Source organism: Leguminivora glycinivorella, chromosome 11, assembly GCF_023078275.1.
Source record: "Leguminivora glycinivorella isolate SPB_JAAS2020 chromosome 11, LegGlyc_1.1, whole genome shotgun sequence".
Classification (NCBI taxonomy): domain Eukaryota; kingdom Metazoa; phylum Arthropoda; class Insecta; order Lepidoptera; family Tortricidae; genus Leguminivora; species Leguminivora glycinivorella.
The window spans coordinates 7,427,755-7,444,502 of NC_062981.1; the positions used below are offsets into that span (position 1 = coordinate 7,427,755).

The 16,748-nt window shown below is 36.2% G+C and overlaps 2 protein-coding genes across 2 annotated transcripts in view; both read right to left on the reverse strand.

Moving 5' to 3' along the window:
- The window catches only part of LOC125230810 (neuropeptide CCHamide-2 receptor-like), a 153,064-nt gene that overhangs the window by 81,135 nt on the left and 55,181 nt on the right, over positions 1 to 16,748 (reverse strand). The window lies entirely within an intron of this gene.
- LOC125230808 lies at positions 4,746 to 6,433 on the reverse strand. Its single transcript, XM_048136031.1, has 2 exons — positions 6,317 to 6,433; positions 4,746 to 5,955 (listed from the first exon to the last, which is right to left on the reverse strand). Exons 1-2 carry the CDS (start codon positions 6,414 to 6,416, stop codon positions 5,024 to 5,026), a joined length of 1,032 nt encoding a protein of 343 aa, XP_047991988.1. The 5' UTR covers positions 6,417 to 6,433; the 3' UTR covers positions 4,746 to 5,023.

The window sequence follows — 16,748 nt, forward strand, 5'->3', positions numbered from 1 at the left end:
CCGCAATGTAACTAAAATCGCATGCGAGTTCGCACGCCGTCTAAATCAGGCCTAAAGGTATTGAAAGGGATAAAAAGTTTATCGCCAAAAACCTGCTGCCGACTCATGAAGATGTGTCATATGCTAGTTCAGGTAAAATAGTATTTTTCACTACTGATGGTGCTATTTGCCCGCACTTAGTTTTTTTTTTTTTATATACTACGTCGGTGGCAAAGAAGTATACGGTCCGCCTGATGTAAAGCGGTCACCGTAACCTATGGACGCCTGCAACTCAAACAGTGTCACATGCGCGTTGCCACCCCATTAGAAACTTGTACACTCCCTTTTGCTGTGTTAAGTACATAGCAAAAAGGAGTGTACAAGTTCCAAGGAGGGTTCGGGTTGCCGACGACTCAAAGGACAATAGACGGAACAAGTTAGTTCCGTAAGTCCTCCCGTCATCAGCACACCTCACCCTCGTTGAGCTCTGGCAGCCTTACTCACCGGCAGGAACACAACACTATGAGTAGGGTCTAGTGCTATTACTTAGTGTGCAAAGAGGTTAATTTCTTTTCAGTTCGAGACTTCACGTGGTCATCTGTACTGAAAAACTTACGATACACGCGCAAAAAATAGTACATTACGATACACGTGCGAAAAGGAAATTCGTAACTCGTGTCGATTTAAAACACGACCGAAGGGAGTGTATCGTACGACGTTTTTCAGTACAGATGGCCCTCCGAAGTTTCGACCTGGCATATAATGAACCACTTCTCGCACTAGTGCGTAAAAAAAAACACCATCTGTACTGAAATAGTACATTACGATACAAGTGCGTAAAAAAGGAAGTTCGAAACGAGTGGCGATAAATTAAAACACGACCGAAGGGAGTGTTTTAAATCGACACGAGTTACGAATTTCCTTTTCGCATGTGTATCGTACGACGTTTTTCAGTACAGATGAGCCTCCGAAGTTTCGACCTGACATATAATGAACCACTTCTCGCACTAGTGCGTAAAAAAACACCACCGGCACTGAAAAAATATTATAACAGTAGGTACGGGTACGTATGGTCCTGTTGCTGCACTAGTTAGGTAATCTATGCTCATTTCGCATCTATGTCAAAGACCATTAACGGGAACGGGTGTGTTACACTTAATAAGTATTTTAATAATAAATAATTGATCATAATTATTAATCAGTAATCAGCATCTATGCTCTTTATATGGTGTTCTCTGTCTATGATAGGAACAATAAATTAAACTATGTTTTTCAAATTAACCAGATCAATTCTTATTTAGCAAATTTTAAAAACAAATTATGTTCAAGTTACGTAATTCTGTAAATGGAATAAGCTTATTAATTAATAGAGCGTGTCCATGCACTTTTGCATTTCCCCTATGTGTGGTGTACGAGAAAATAGTTGATGATGACAGGCCCCGTAGCCGCATGGCATTTCTACGACGCGAAACGAAAACGAAACGCCGCGAAAGGTAGTCTGGCTCTGTCGCGCCAATACGCAAGAGCGATAGAGATAGATATCTACGAGCGTTTCGTTTCGTGAGCGTTTGTGCATTCGGCTACGCACGCAGATATCTCGACGCCGCCAGTTGACCTACTTTGCCTATTTTTTTTTTTTTTTTTTTAGTATAAATATAACTTTAAGATAAAAATTATTGTGATTATGTTGTTAACTACTTTAATTACAATTTATATTAAATATTACCTTTATGTTTATTTAGAATAAGTTACACTATCCTCCACGGGACAGGCATTGCTTAGTGTGGAGGTCAGCAAAATTGTAAACTTGTGTGTTCATTTGAAATAAACAATTTTTATTTTTATTTTATTTGATTAAGTATGGGCTGAAGTTAATACCCACTTCTTTTCCGAGATAAGAGGATAATCGTACAAGGAACTGTTTTGCTGGCGATTTTATCTTATATAAATCATATTTATACGTATCCTGTGTGTTGATTGATGGGTTGAAAAGAATTTCACCACTAGTAGGAGTCGACTGTGTGGTTTAAACTGTGATGTGCTTAGAATTCTCAAGGTCAAAATTAAAACCTGTCACTAGTGTCACTGCAATGTCACAAATTCGTTTTCATTCAACCCCTTAAATTGCTAAGCTTGTCACTACAACTTGAGTAGTTTCATGTGCTCCGTCTACCTCTTTTGTGAGAATAAAGACACTATTTTACTTGTGCTACAAAAATAGACAAAGTTTTCCCCTAAAGGATCTCTTTCAGCTAACTTTTAAGTAATTAATCTGATGGTGAAGACAGAAATTAGCCATGGGAATAAACATTAAATACTCGTAACGCTAACTGATCGTATTAGGGGTTGTTTGGAGATCCTCGAATAACTATTAGTTGACTGTGGAAAGAAAAGTGGGTTATAAAAGTTAGTACTATTTTTCCTCAAAAACTTGTTTTTATTTTGTATAAATATAAAAGTCATGGCTGACCTCCTAACGCGTCTATACAGATCTGCAATTACATAGATGAAGTTACTGAAAACACAAATATTATATTATAAGTTTCAGTTGTTTTTAATAAAAAAATCGTTTCTTTGGTTGTTTACGCTTCTATTTGTTCTTTGACTTCATTGTATTAGTTAAAACGCTGTATACGTAAGTAAAAATATTTAAAAGTAGATAAAGTCCCTGCATTACGCATACCGTCGCTGCGCGTGCAAATTTCGCTATGTGTTTTTAACCTACTTTACAGGAGACACAAAAAACTGTTTATTTCGGCAATTATTGAACATAAATAAATCAATATTTTTATGGCATAAGTATTTTCACTTTTGCATACATTAAGATATAACTTGAAATTATATTTCAGTTATTATAATGTTAAAAAAATATTTTTTCATAAATATGTTACATAGCGATTATAATTTGAGTCGTAAATAACCGGTATGTGTCTTACAATCACTTAACTAGATTTTATTCTTAAGAAACAAAAAACAATTTGTGCACTTTATCGTCACATGGTTATTTAATCATATGATTTGAATTAACTATGTTGTTGTTTATTTGTAATTTATCAATTCATTTTCGAATTAATTATTTTAGAAAAACCAGGATTTAATACTATAAGCTTAATACACAATACCATAATAAAAAAACTCGATTAAATTAATATATTACTATCAATATATTACAACTCTTCTTCTTCTTCCTCCTACCCTTATCCCACGTTATGTGGGGTCGATACAACACGTCTTCCTCTTCCATTCTCCTCTATCTTTCGTCATCTCAACACTCAAATCTTTCTTCCTCATATCCTCTTTCACACAATCCATCCAGCGTTGTTTGGGTTTGCCCCTCCCTCTCCATCCATCAACCTTCATCTCCAACATTCAATATATTACAACTATAATAATATATTTATTCCATTTTTATGAATGAATGGAGGTTATTTTAGTTACAAAGTTGCTCAATGTGGTAAACATTTATGTATTGAATAAGTTTTCATTATGCATGTTTAACTTGAAAAAACCGGATAATGCTAGTCTGGCTCGAACACCGAAGGTTACGTGTATATTTTACAATTTTTTTCTCACAACTATATTAATAATCATGTAGTGATGTATGGTGTAATACGATTTATTTTCCAAATTTCATAGTTTAGGTCAACCGGAAGTAGGTACCCTATTAATTTTGACTTCCTTGACAGTGTAGATTTGTTTCAACTCAATTAACCTATGTTGTATTTACTTAGAAATGAGGTTTTTTATAGCTTCAAGGAACCTGTACCGTTCCTTGAGTATAGGGTTTTTCCGAAATAAAGAATATTGACAAATAGATAAACGGATTGACAAGAAAGTACATAATTATATAAGGGTTCCATTTTTCCCTTTTGATCCGAAAAAGATAAAAAATCTTTGTCATTCAAAACTTTATGTGATTTCTCAAGTCAGCTTTTTTTTTTTCATTTATTAAACATTTCATTTTCATTAATTTATTTTTAAATATTTCCAGAAAGGATAGATAGATCTTATCACACAAAATTTCATACAAAACGATGTCTTACCACATCAAGGCAATGTTAAATCACTTGCTATTTTTTTGAGTTACTTGGCATAACTTTATCTTATTTCGATAATTTGTAATATACGTTTACACGCACTGAATACTACACGAAATTTGTCAGTATACTAAACACTAATAAATTTCTGACAGTTAATCTTAAAAATCAAATTGAAATGATTTATTTTTAACAAATATTAAAAAATAACTAGAGGTTAATATATATACTCGACTACAAACCCACCTACCATACACCATTTAAACAAGTTTTAAGAGAGTAGGCTAGATTTTTATAAGAAAAGCCTGCTATGTGACGCAAAACACACGATCTGTAAACATTCACGATTTCTACAAATAGTACAAAATTATCGCTATGTATGAGATTGTACAAATCGGGCACAAATATCTAACACATCTTTTTATATAATATTTCCGAGAATGTAGCTATGTGTCATAATTTACATAGCAGGCTCAATTCCAAAACTGCTGTTATAAGAAGATAATGTAGTTATGTGATTTATTGCAGTTAGCGATTATAGGAAGAACATTCAATGTATGAGCGTCACATACCTACTTTTGATAAAACCTGTAATACTGAAATGAGCTCGACGATGTTTTTGGAGCGTATGTATTTAGAAATAAGGTTTAAAATGGCATTAAAAACGAAAAATCGTTAAAAATCACATAGCGAATTTTGCACGCGCAGCGACATTACATAAGTTTTTCTTTGGGATCAAGTCACACAGATTATAATTAATTATAATTCATTACAATAAAATTAATTTAATCATATTTTGAACTTCTAAAACCATTATACCCTAATCTACTAAACTCAACCATATTTTGTAAATGCCGTCTAAAGAAAACATTGACAAAAAGTATAGACGATTCCTTTATTGGGCTTGGATTTTGTTTATAAATAACACCATTCAACTATTTGAACTTTACATATTCATACGTTTAGATTATTGCATTAACAATTTGGATTGTTCACTTTTTGTACTTTTATAACATTTCTAGGTCATTAGCGTTAACGTAAATATTATCCATGCTGTCATCTGTAGACTCGTTTTTAATAATAGCACTTTGTTTATATGACATTGCATTTGTCTGATCATGTTGGGATTCTTTACATTTCATCTTAAAATGTTTGGATGAAGCAGGAAAGTCATATATTCCGGGATTTGGGACATCTGATTTTTTACCATCATTCGACTTAGGTAAATGACGAAGAAAATTGTGTTCCTTAGGAAAGTCGTATATGTCTGTACTCGGTTTTGGATTTTTGTTACCATCTTTTCGTTTCGGAAAATCATATAATGAACTTTGATCTTTAGGAAAGTCATATATTTCACATTTTGCCTTTAGTTTGTCTTTGCCTGCTTTGCCACCTCTCATTTTACTGAGGTTTATACCAAACTTAGTTTTGGGAACTTTGTCATAAATATCCAGATTTGGAATTGGTGCAGATTTTACAGCAGTCGTATCTTGAAGCTTTCCTTCATTTACTAATTGGTCTATTTTATGAAGACTGCTTGCCGAATCGTTTTCATCTGGACGTTTCAATACTTCGTTACAAATTGAAGTCATCTGATTAGGTAAAATATAAGACAAGTCTTTAGCGACACCTGTGGTGAGTTTAGGAGACTTATCACCTGATGCTTCTTGCTTCTTAGGACTGCGAAGAGTATTAAAATCAGTAGTAACAGATTTGCTCTGTATTCGTTTTCGTGATGGGTTATTTTCATTTTCACTTTTTGAATTAGTCTTTTTCTTACATGTCTGGCACTGGGTACCATTCTCCAGCCGTGTGGTTATTTCAAGTTTCTTGCACTTTAGCTTTAGATGGATGTATACTGATAATGCTATCAATGCTATAAGAAAGAGTATTGTCACAGTTCCCAATATATACAAAGAATAAACCGGTACACCATTTCCTGAAAGAAAAAAACTAGAATTAAATTAAATATAGTAGGTAATGCAGTAATAGTTGTATACATAATGAAGTTTCCGGGGATACGCAAAGCTAGGGATAGCTGTCTCGTAATACATGTGTGAACAAACCGACAACACATGTTTTTAAGATTGTCATAAATAACTACAGGGCAAATATCGCCAATGGTGCCTTAGATTATTGCAGGTGTGTTAATGACTCGACGAACTGATTGTTTATGTATTTTGATGATGTGGACCAGTCTATGGTCCACGAGCTCCGTTATACTTTACGCTTCCGTTACTTTACGTTTTCTAAGCACATTGTGAGTTTACTACTAAAGTATAAAGTTAATAATAAAATACCTTTTTCCGAACTGGATTCACAGGATAAAGTACTCGTACTTTTCGTTTCATTTTCATCACTTAACAATACGTTTGGTAATAAATTTACAATACTGTACATCACAAATAATGTATACATCCTACCTATCATCATATTCTTTACTGACTGGCAAACAAGCTGTAAACATAGGAATTTCTACTTGTTAGAGGATAAAGTACATTATCCTGCTAGTAAATTTCCTTGTTCGTTATAGCCTCCCATGATTATCTGTTAAATACTGTAAATATTGTGATACCATAAAGTAAAAACAAAACGGTTATATTTATTCACACGGTCACAAATTCACTCAGGCCGTATTAGACTATCATGGAAATATGATCATACATAGACAACATGCCGTCCTTTTTCTTCACGTTGAAGAAAAAGTGAGGCATACAGACCTATGATAATGTAATAATTATGGGCCTTAAGCCCAAGTGAACCATACTAAACATCGTATAGAACACTTAGAAAATTATGTTATAAAAATTGGAAAATTGCTGTTGGAAAAATCAGCATGCTTTGTAAACCAAAGAAAATGTTAGGTAACCACATAAACGCACTTAGAACATAATTTAAATGTTTGAATAAAAAGTCAGATGAATGTTCTGGTGCGTTGGGAATTCATTCTTGTTTCGATCCTACTACTATTAACATCCTAAATTGTATCAGTGTCTTCCGTTCTCCGTTCAAGTAATAAACCATCTTCATAACCAAGTCATCGTTTCCTTCCATCAGGTCATGGGCCTGCGCTCTTCCAATAAAAATCAAGTTTTGAGCGATAAAAAGTGAATATAGTTAATACGGTTGCCGACGGCAATGGCGTCGTCTAGTATAAGTTCCTCAGCTCCACTCGTAATGGAATAACTAAAGGGAATTGAAAACTATAGTTCTTGGAAATTTATGATGAAAATGGTGTTGATTCACGAAGATCTATGGGAAATTGTGGAAAAAGAGGTTGACGAGAAAAAATCCGAAGATGTGAAGAAAAGCCAGAAAGCGCTCGCACGCATTGCATTATCCGTGCAATCGACGGCCTTCGTGCACATAAGGAACGTGACCTCGGCACACAAAGCATGGAAGAATCTTCAGAATGCTTATGAAGATAAGGGATTATGTCGGAGACTAGGCCTGTTGCGAACTTTGTTTAGCACAAAGTTGACGGAATGTCAAAGTATGGAAAAATATGTCAACAGAATCACGAACGTCGCACAACAATTACAAGATATCGATGCAAAGTTGGATGATGACTTTGTTGCGGTAATCATGCTGAGCGGACTTCCTGAGGACTACGACCCGCTGATCATGGCAATTGAGAACTCAGACCTCAAGTTGACTAGCGAAGTTGTATCGGCGAAGTTGCTGCAGGAGACGTTGCGACGTGAGGACAGCAAACGCGACGGAGATGGAGTTACAGCTCTGGCGGCTGCGAGGAAGCCTCCCAGGTGTTTTGCTTGTAAAAAGATGGGACATATCAAGAAAGATTGTCCGACGTTAAACAAAAAGAAAAGTAGCAAGGTGATGTCATCGTCAAAGGTTCTGCTCACGGCGCTGTCGGTGAACGTTGAAAGTGATCTTTGGTACGTGGACAGTGGGTCGGCGAGTCATCTTTGTCGAGATGTGAACATGATGAGTGACATGAAGTCAGATAAATCGTTGCAAGTGACTGTGGCTAACGGAGATAAACTATTTACGGCTGGTAGAGGCAATGTTAACGTGGAACAACGTGATGGCAATGTAAAGACTATAAGTGACGTGTATTATGTACCTAACTTAGCAGCTAACTTATTGTCAGTAAGCGCCATGGCTAAAAAAGGCTATAAGATAGTATTCGACTCCGATGGTTGTGAAATTTTAGATAATGGGGTTATTGCCGCAACGGCTACTTTGAAAAATGACGTGTATATCCTTGAAACTGTTGAGGCTTGTTCGAAGGTTCCTTTACAGAACAAACAGGTGGCCAACGCAGCAGTGGAGGAGGAGCGTACGGTTTCTAGCGACGAAACTGTCTCTGCAGCTTCAGAGAAAGTTTGGCATCGTCGTCTTTCGCACCTCAACAGGAGAAGCATGGAACTTTTAAGAAAAGGTATGGCTTCTGGTATATCGTATGATAGTAGAGATTTTGAAACGTGTATAGCGTGTGTCCAAGGCAAAGCGAGTAAGGTACCGTTTCCGAAGAAATCTCACAACAGGGCTAAAGAGGTCCTGGGTTTAGTGCATACAGACGTCTGTGGACCGCTACCATCGGCCTCATTCAGCGGTGCTAGATATTTCTTGCTCTTCATAGATGATTATTCTAGGAAGACGTTTGTGTACTTTTTAATTCAAAAAGGTGAAGTATTTGATAGGTTCAAAGAGTTTAAGGCTTTAGTGGAGAACCAGACAGATAAAAAGATAAAATCGCTACGCAGCGACAACGGAGGGGAATACACCAGTTCTGCTTTTCAGGCATACCTCAGGAGCAATGGCATCGTGCATCAAACGACAGTTCCTGGCTGCGCTGCCCAGAACGGGGTCGCGGAGCGCGCGAACAGGACAGTGATGCAGGCGGCAAGGTGCATGCTACAAGATGCAGGCCTGAGCAACGAATTTTGGGCGGAAGCTGTCAACACGGCAGTCTACGTTAAGAACCGTTGTCCTACGAAAGCTGTACTGGGGAGCACTCCTGAAGAAAAGTGGAGTGGCAAGAAGGTATCACTGAGTCATTTACGTATCTTTGGTTCTGTGGCTTATGCTATGACTTCAAAGCGTTCGAAATTAGATCCGAAATGCAAAAAGTACATTTTTGTTGGGTATTGTGAGCATACAAAGGGTTACAGGCTCGTAGACCCGGAACAACCAACAAAATGCATCAAAGCCCGAGATGTAACCTTTTTAGAAAATACGTTCAATGAAAAGCATCAAATGATGACATTGACAATGTCATTGTGTCAACTGAAATATTTACACAAACTAAAAATGCAGATGTAAATAAAAATGTTGAGTTCAAATTGTCTGACCCATCTTCTGTACAAACAGAAACGTCTGTAGTGAGTGGTACGTCTGATGTTGCTAATTTGATAACAAATTCTCAGAGTACAAGCGATCGAACGAGTACGATCACAATTCATGATTCGTCTAGCTCTAGTGAATGTGATGATCCGGCCGATAAAACTTATATTCCAGAGGAGGAGAGTACGGAAACTTCGGAATATGACAGTTCATCGGATTCGATACTTTTCGGATTTTTGGCGGGTACGTGCGATCCAGATGCTCCACGAACTGTACGAGAGGCACTGAGTGGTCCAGATGCAGACAATTGGAAAGAAGCTATGTCTTGTGAGTACAATTCATTTATTAAGAACAAATGTTGGACATTGACAGATCGACGAGAGTCACAAAAACCTGTCAAATGCAAATGGGTGTTCAAAGTGAAACGTGGATTGAACGGTGAACTCCTAAAATACAGGGCACGCCTGGTATCTAAAGGCTTCACTCAACAATATGGCATAGACTATGAGGAGACGTTTTCACCAGTTGTCAGATACTCCACAATACGTATTCTGCTAGCTTTAGCTGCTGAGTATGGTATGAAGATTGAACATCTTGACGTAAAAACAGCATTTCTCAACGGTGATTTGAAGGAGACTGTGTTCATGGAACAACCGGAAGGCTTTGTAGTTAAAGGTCAAGAAAGTAAGGTCTACAAATTAAATAAAGCTATTTACGGGTTGAAACAAGCTTCAAAGGCATGGTACGAGAAGATTGATCATGTTCTCTGTAATAAGTTGAAGTTCAAGAAGTCGTCATCTGAGCCTTGTGTCTACTTTCAGCGCCAAAAGGGGTCGCTTATAATCATTGCTCTTTACGTTGACGACATCATATTGTTTTCAACAGGTAATGAACGTGATAAGCTAGATGTCAAAGTCAAGTTAATGAAAGAATTTGACATGACAGATCTAGGGCCAGCTCATCAAGTATTAGGTATGAGATTGTGTAGGGAAGAAAACCAAATTACTCTTGATCAATCGAACTATATCGCGATGGTGCTGAAGAAATATAAAATGGAAGAATGTAAGTGTTCGCCTACTCCTATGGAAACCGGACTTAAATTACCTAAGGGAAATCAAAGAGATGATACCTATGATTATAGAGGTTTAGTAGGTTCACTAATGTATATTGCTATCTGTACCCGACCAGACATTGCGTACGCAGTCAGCTACTTAAGTCAATTTAATGAATCATTTACAGAGACCCACTGGAAAGCGGCGAAAAGAGTCCTGCGCTACTTGAAAGGTACCATGGATCTCCGTTTGACTTTTAAGAAAGGCAAGCAGCTGGACATCACTGGATTCGCAGATGCAGACTGGGGTGGAGACACCGTGGACAGGCGGTCGTACACGGGATATGTCTTCAAAGTAGGTGAGTCAATTGTTACTTGGGCAAGTTGTAAACAAAAAACAGTTAGCCTTAGCTCAACCGAAGCCGAATACTATTCTTTGTCGAACTCCTGTAAAGAGGGTTTGTTTATTCGTACATTTCTAAAAGAAATTATTAACGAAGAAATTGTGCCGACAATTTTCAATGACAATCAGTCAGCGCAGAAATTGTGTAGGAACTCTTTACATCATGCTAGGAGTAAGCATATAGATATTCGCCACCACTTTATTCGGCAACTTGTGAATAGTAATGCGATTACTATTGAGTATCTTAATACAAATGATATGTTGGCAGATATACTGACAAAGGCGTTGTGTAAAGTTAAACACTATAAGTTTGTGAGACAGCTCATGTTACTTTCATGTAAGTAAATGCGTTAAAACTCTGTATTTATTTGATAGTTAAGAATGTGTTCTTAATGTAATTACCATCATGGTTATTTGTTAGTTTGCTTATACATGATAGTGATTACATGATATTTAAATGATTGCATATCAATATAATTACAATTCATAATGTGAATAACTGAACTTGGTTGATGCATTGTAGCGAAAGTTCAGTGCATATGTTTTTGTTAATTGATTTATTGTTACTCTGAAGTGTAGGTCACTTCTTTAGTTATGAATTTGTTTGTGTGTTGAAACAAGACTGTTTTTGGTTTAAGGGCCAGTGTTGGAAAAATCAGCATGCTTTGTAAACCAAAGAAAATGTTAGGTAACCACATAAACGCACTTAGAACATAATTTAAATGTTTGAATAAAAAGTCAGATGAATGTTCTGGTGCGTTGGGAATTCATTCTTGTTTCAATCCTACTACTATTAACATCCTAAATTGTATCAGTGTCTTCCGTTCTCCGTTCATGTAATAAACCATCTTCATAGCCAAGTCATCGTTTCCTTCCATCAAGACTATCATGGAAATATGATCATACATAGACAACATGCCGTCCTTTTTCTTCAAGTTGAAGAAAAAGTGAGGCATACAGACCTATGATAATGTAATAATTATGGGCCTTAAGCCCAAGTGAACCATACTAAACATCGTATAGAACACTTAGAAAATTATGTTAGGGTCGAAGGATCAAAAATACATCGCGCTACGCGAAACTTGCGACAAAAGATCATGCGTCTCGATTCCATTTTGAAATAAGTACCTATATTTAGAACATTTATTTATTTATTTCCGTCATCGCTCATGACATGAGGTAAACCATAGTTTAGATATCTATAGTAGTATAGTACCTAACTAATACGCGTAGTAGTATGGGTACTGTATGGTGTTGTTCTAGGTCTTCATTTTCCTTATGCTTCATTTGCAGTAACGGCGATTCCCTGTAAAAATTTGCACCCTTTTGTAATGGAAAACAACATACTTCTATTCAATTAAAACAGTAAAAAAAATTAGCAAAGTAATAAGTACCTGGGTACTTTCGTAAATTAAGGTAACGGCGGCTATCAACGCGGGTATCGAAATCGACGTCCATTACCGCCGCATTTGCAAATACGCATTTTACAGGCAAACCGACCAATTTCTTAAAAAAAGTTACTCACACAAAGGAAGCCTGTTTAGTTGACTAACGCACATATAGGCGATAGAGAGTGTGAATGAAAGAAGACGCTCGCTATTTGACAGTTTTTGCCACGGGGCCGCGAGAAGAGGTTGTGTCATACTGACGTGTGACGCTAAACCTAAGTGAACTCCAATCTCATTTAGTAGTTTACGTAATAATTATGGCAAACAGGTGAAAGTTATGCATTTCAAATTATTGTTTATAGTTTTCTACATGACTTCTGAGTACTTTTTACGTATTGTTTAGCCTGGAAATGTGTTTAAAGTGGAAATTAAAAGACAGCGGTGAAAGGCGCCATTTCGTGAGTAGATTCTATTACTGTGGTATACCACGGTAATAGTTAAAGTAGTGATATTAGTTCTTTTTGCTTTATTTTAAGTATATGTGATCAGTTATATAATGTCTTACAGTTGTTTCAATCTTGATCTATTCACGCTATCAAAGAACTATTTACGCGGTATGAAAATTATTCAACAAAACCTTAATTTTTAGCAAAAACTTCATGACTGATTTCGTAGTTTCTATTAAAACCGTTAATTTGTCAATTTTTTTAAACATTGACATAAAGTCTGATGCTTACTTACCAGTTATGTAAACTTGGTTTTAATATAAGGTTGCAATATTTTATTTTGATTTGTAATGAAAATACATCTGTATGACTTTGTTTTTATGGGTCGGAATTAGATTTTATAATACTCCAATTTATGCCTATTACCGATGGTACGATCAGATAACCCTCGGTAATAGAATATATAAGAATCTATTACCGATCCATGCAATATTTGTTTGGGTCGGTAATGGGTTCCTATAGAAGTATCTATTACCGAGCGACATATTAGTCTTGTATCAAAATATGACATTTAGTGTACCGTAAGTACAGATTTCTTAGGTGAAACTGAGTCTTCTGTGGGTATTCATAAAGGAGGATAGTATAGGTATATGTATTTGTCATAATTTGTATATTCAACCATCGGTATTAAGCTCCGAATTTTGAGATGGGTTTCTATTTACCGATGGCAGAAAAACACTGTCATTCATACCCTCGGTAATGAAATCTCAATTCGCGTTAATAGAACTGCAACCTGTTCATTACCACGGTAATAGAAAATTTAGGTATGTTGGCTTCAATAATCATTTCATGACATATAATAAACTAAAATGATCCTAAAACTCTACAAAACTAATAGTTCAATAAATACTCTTCCATAAAAAAAATATTTGTGGTCGTTAATGAGCTTTGATACCCTTAATTTTTTGGTATCTTTTGAAATCTGCCTTAAGTACCACGTTAATAGGCGCCATTACCTTAGTAGAAATTTTCATGAGAACTCTCGTGCAAGTTGCCATTAAGAACATTCTTTCATTAGAATGTATTACGCAATGTTATCAACAACAGTTGACGATCGCTTCATTTGATGTTTGAGAACAATACCGAGCTTCCAGAACATTCATAAGTTTGGAAACTTCTCTTCGGTGTATTTCTAGGTTGCTGAGATTCTGATAATTTCTATGGAAGAGTTCCTATATTGGTGACCGGTTTGGCGTAGTTAGTAGTGACCCTGCCTGGTAAGGGCATTTATCTGTGTGATGACCACAGATACTTGTTCCGGAGTCATGGATGTTTTCTATTTATATAAGTATGTATTTATCTATATAAGTATGTATATCGTCGCCTAGGACCCATAGTACAAGCTTTGCTTAGTTGGGGGCTAGGTTGATCTGTGTAAGGTGTCCCCCAATATTTATTATTATTATTTATTTATTTTTCGGGGTTGCTCAACTAATTACTAAAAGCAATCTAAAGAAGTCATAGTAATTTCCCGCAAGTACGAGTATGTAGTTTGGCTGTGCACCAAATGGGTACCCAACTACCCATGGACCTCATTATTTAGGTTCACCCGTTTGTTTCCCCTATTCATCTTAGGAATGGTGAAGAATGGTACTTTAAAGGCTACACAACGTTGGTAGGTAAATTAATGAGGACGGTTACGTTTTAATGACGTACTCAGACGGACTGACCACAAGTGACGTGTCTATTATGTTTGGTTTATGCCTGGGAAATAATACTTTTGACTGGTTTAAAATATACAAATGTATAGGTAGGATGTATAGATGTATAGATAGTGTAGTGGATGGAGCTATTGTAAAAATTTAGGAAATAGGCAATGGAATTAAAATATCTTCTAAACTATTTAATTCAAATGTGATAAAAATAAATTGAGGTACGTTGATATTTGAGGTACGAAATCCTAAAAACAGGTTATACAATATACAAATACTCGTTCTAGATTATAGTTGCATACATATAAAACGTCCATGACTTGTGCCCAGGCCTTACCGGGATTCGAACTCGGTACTATTGGCTTAGCAGGCAGGGTCACTTCCGATTCCGACTAGGTCAGACTCTTTAAGTAACCACCGATGACCCGGTCGTTACTTAAAAAGAGTTTTATCACAATCGACCTCGTAATATCTGCGAACCTTAAACCTCTATAGAATCAGGCACTGGAGCTTAAACTTCCATTGGCATATCTATTGAAAAGAGCCGCTATTACCCTTCATATTAGTTTATTTAGGTCCCGACTCTAATGTGGGTTAAGTGTGGCTTCGAGACCTGAATGGCTGCGAAGCTGCGATATAGACCCTATAAGTTTTGATGTTACTGGCTTTCCTTGCTAACATTTTGTGATAGGAAGAACATTAAATTAATCCTCATGAGTAGGTACTTGCAGTAAAAGATTACTACCTACTATTAGAATCGCAATAGTTTTATTACTTAACTATTTGTAGTGATGTGGCAATTTTACTTAACTGTAACGTAAGTGACCCCATCAACTGTATGTTTATTTATTTATAATGAAAATGTAACCGTTCATTTATCGTATGATGAGCTTACTAAGATAATACATACATTTATACTAAAATTTGCACTATAAATGAAGTAACTTGAAAATAATTGGTACTTAACTTACATGGATGCTTGATTTATGTTAATCTAGTGACGTAGCGAGGGGTGAGTGGTCAAACCCAATTAGTTGAGAAAAATGTAACAATTTCCGCAAGGTTCTTATTTCAATGAAAAATATTTAATTTCGATTTAATTGACTACTTCACATCCTCGATTAGATAAATTCTTTGATTTTTTAAATTTTTCATCCATCGCAGACGATTTATGGTATAAAATTGATGATTTAATAAATTGTTTACAATTAAATTATTCTGATTCTACACAAAAAGAGGCGTAATTAATACATATATTTTTGTGTAAAAGGGCCATTTTTTTCAAAGTTGTCCACCCCACTTTTTTTTAGATTTGGAAATTTTTATGTGATTTCCACTCAGAATCGCGTGCTCTTTTAATCCTAATAGGAGAAAAAAAGTGTCCCAAAGTTTTTTTTCCCATTCCGTTAGGTACTATTTTTTCATACATTTTGTATGGCGGTAACAGAATGGAAGGTCTGAAAAATGTATGGAAATCTTGGGGCATTTTTTTTCTCCTATCAGGATCGAAAGACCTCGCGATTCTGAGAATGAATCGCGTAAAAAATACCCATGTTACAAAAAAAGTGGGGTGGTCAACTTTGAAAAAAAAAATGGCCCGTAAAAGCTTTCAGTAAAGAGCTTTTTTTCTATCGGCTATAATCAGTTTCACAATGAGAAGTGTGAGGCCTAAGTCTACACTATAGGTAGGTCTTTGTTGCCTAAAGATAAATGAATTCTGTCCTTTTATTTAATTGCTTTAGTCACTTAAGAGCAGGGACCGGCCCGCTATCCCTTATACGGGGTTTTGTATGGGTATTTCGTTAGGCTTAACTTACCCTACCCTTTTGACGCGATACCCTTTCATTTTGCTTTTAAAGCCCTAACGAAAGCGCTTACCTAAAATAGCCCAATACCCTTTCAAAACCCTTATCATCGGCTCAGCCTAACGCCATAAGGGTAAGCCTTATTATTAAGAGTGTTTACTTCCTAAATTGTTCGTGCTTTGCCTAACACTATTAATCAAACCTTTACGCCCGTTACCTGGCCCCGTAGCCGAATGGCATTTCTACGACGCGAAACGAAAACGAAGCGCCGCGAAAGGTAGTCTGGCTCTGTCGCGCCAATACGCAAGAGCGATAGAGATAGATATATACGAGCGTTTCATTTCGTGAGCGTTTCGTGAGCTTTTGTGCATTCGGCTACGGACGCTGGTTATTTATTTTAATTGGTTTCTTTTTCTCGACTCGTAGGTACAGGAACGTCAGGAACTACATTGTCACATCACTAAGTCTGTTAACAACTGTCAAGTCACAGTATAATAAAGAGTACTATAGGTAGTTTCAACTCGGTTGAGGCCACGCACACTATAACACTGTCATGTAAAGACAACGAGATTTTGAAATTAGTGTTCTTACCGTGTACCGACTGCAGATTCAACAGT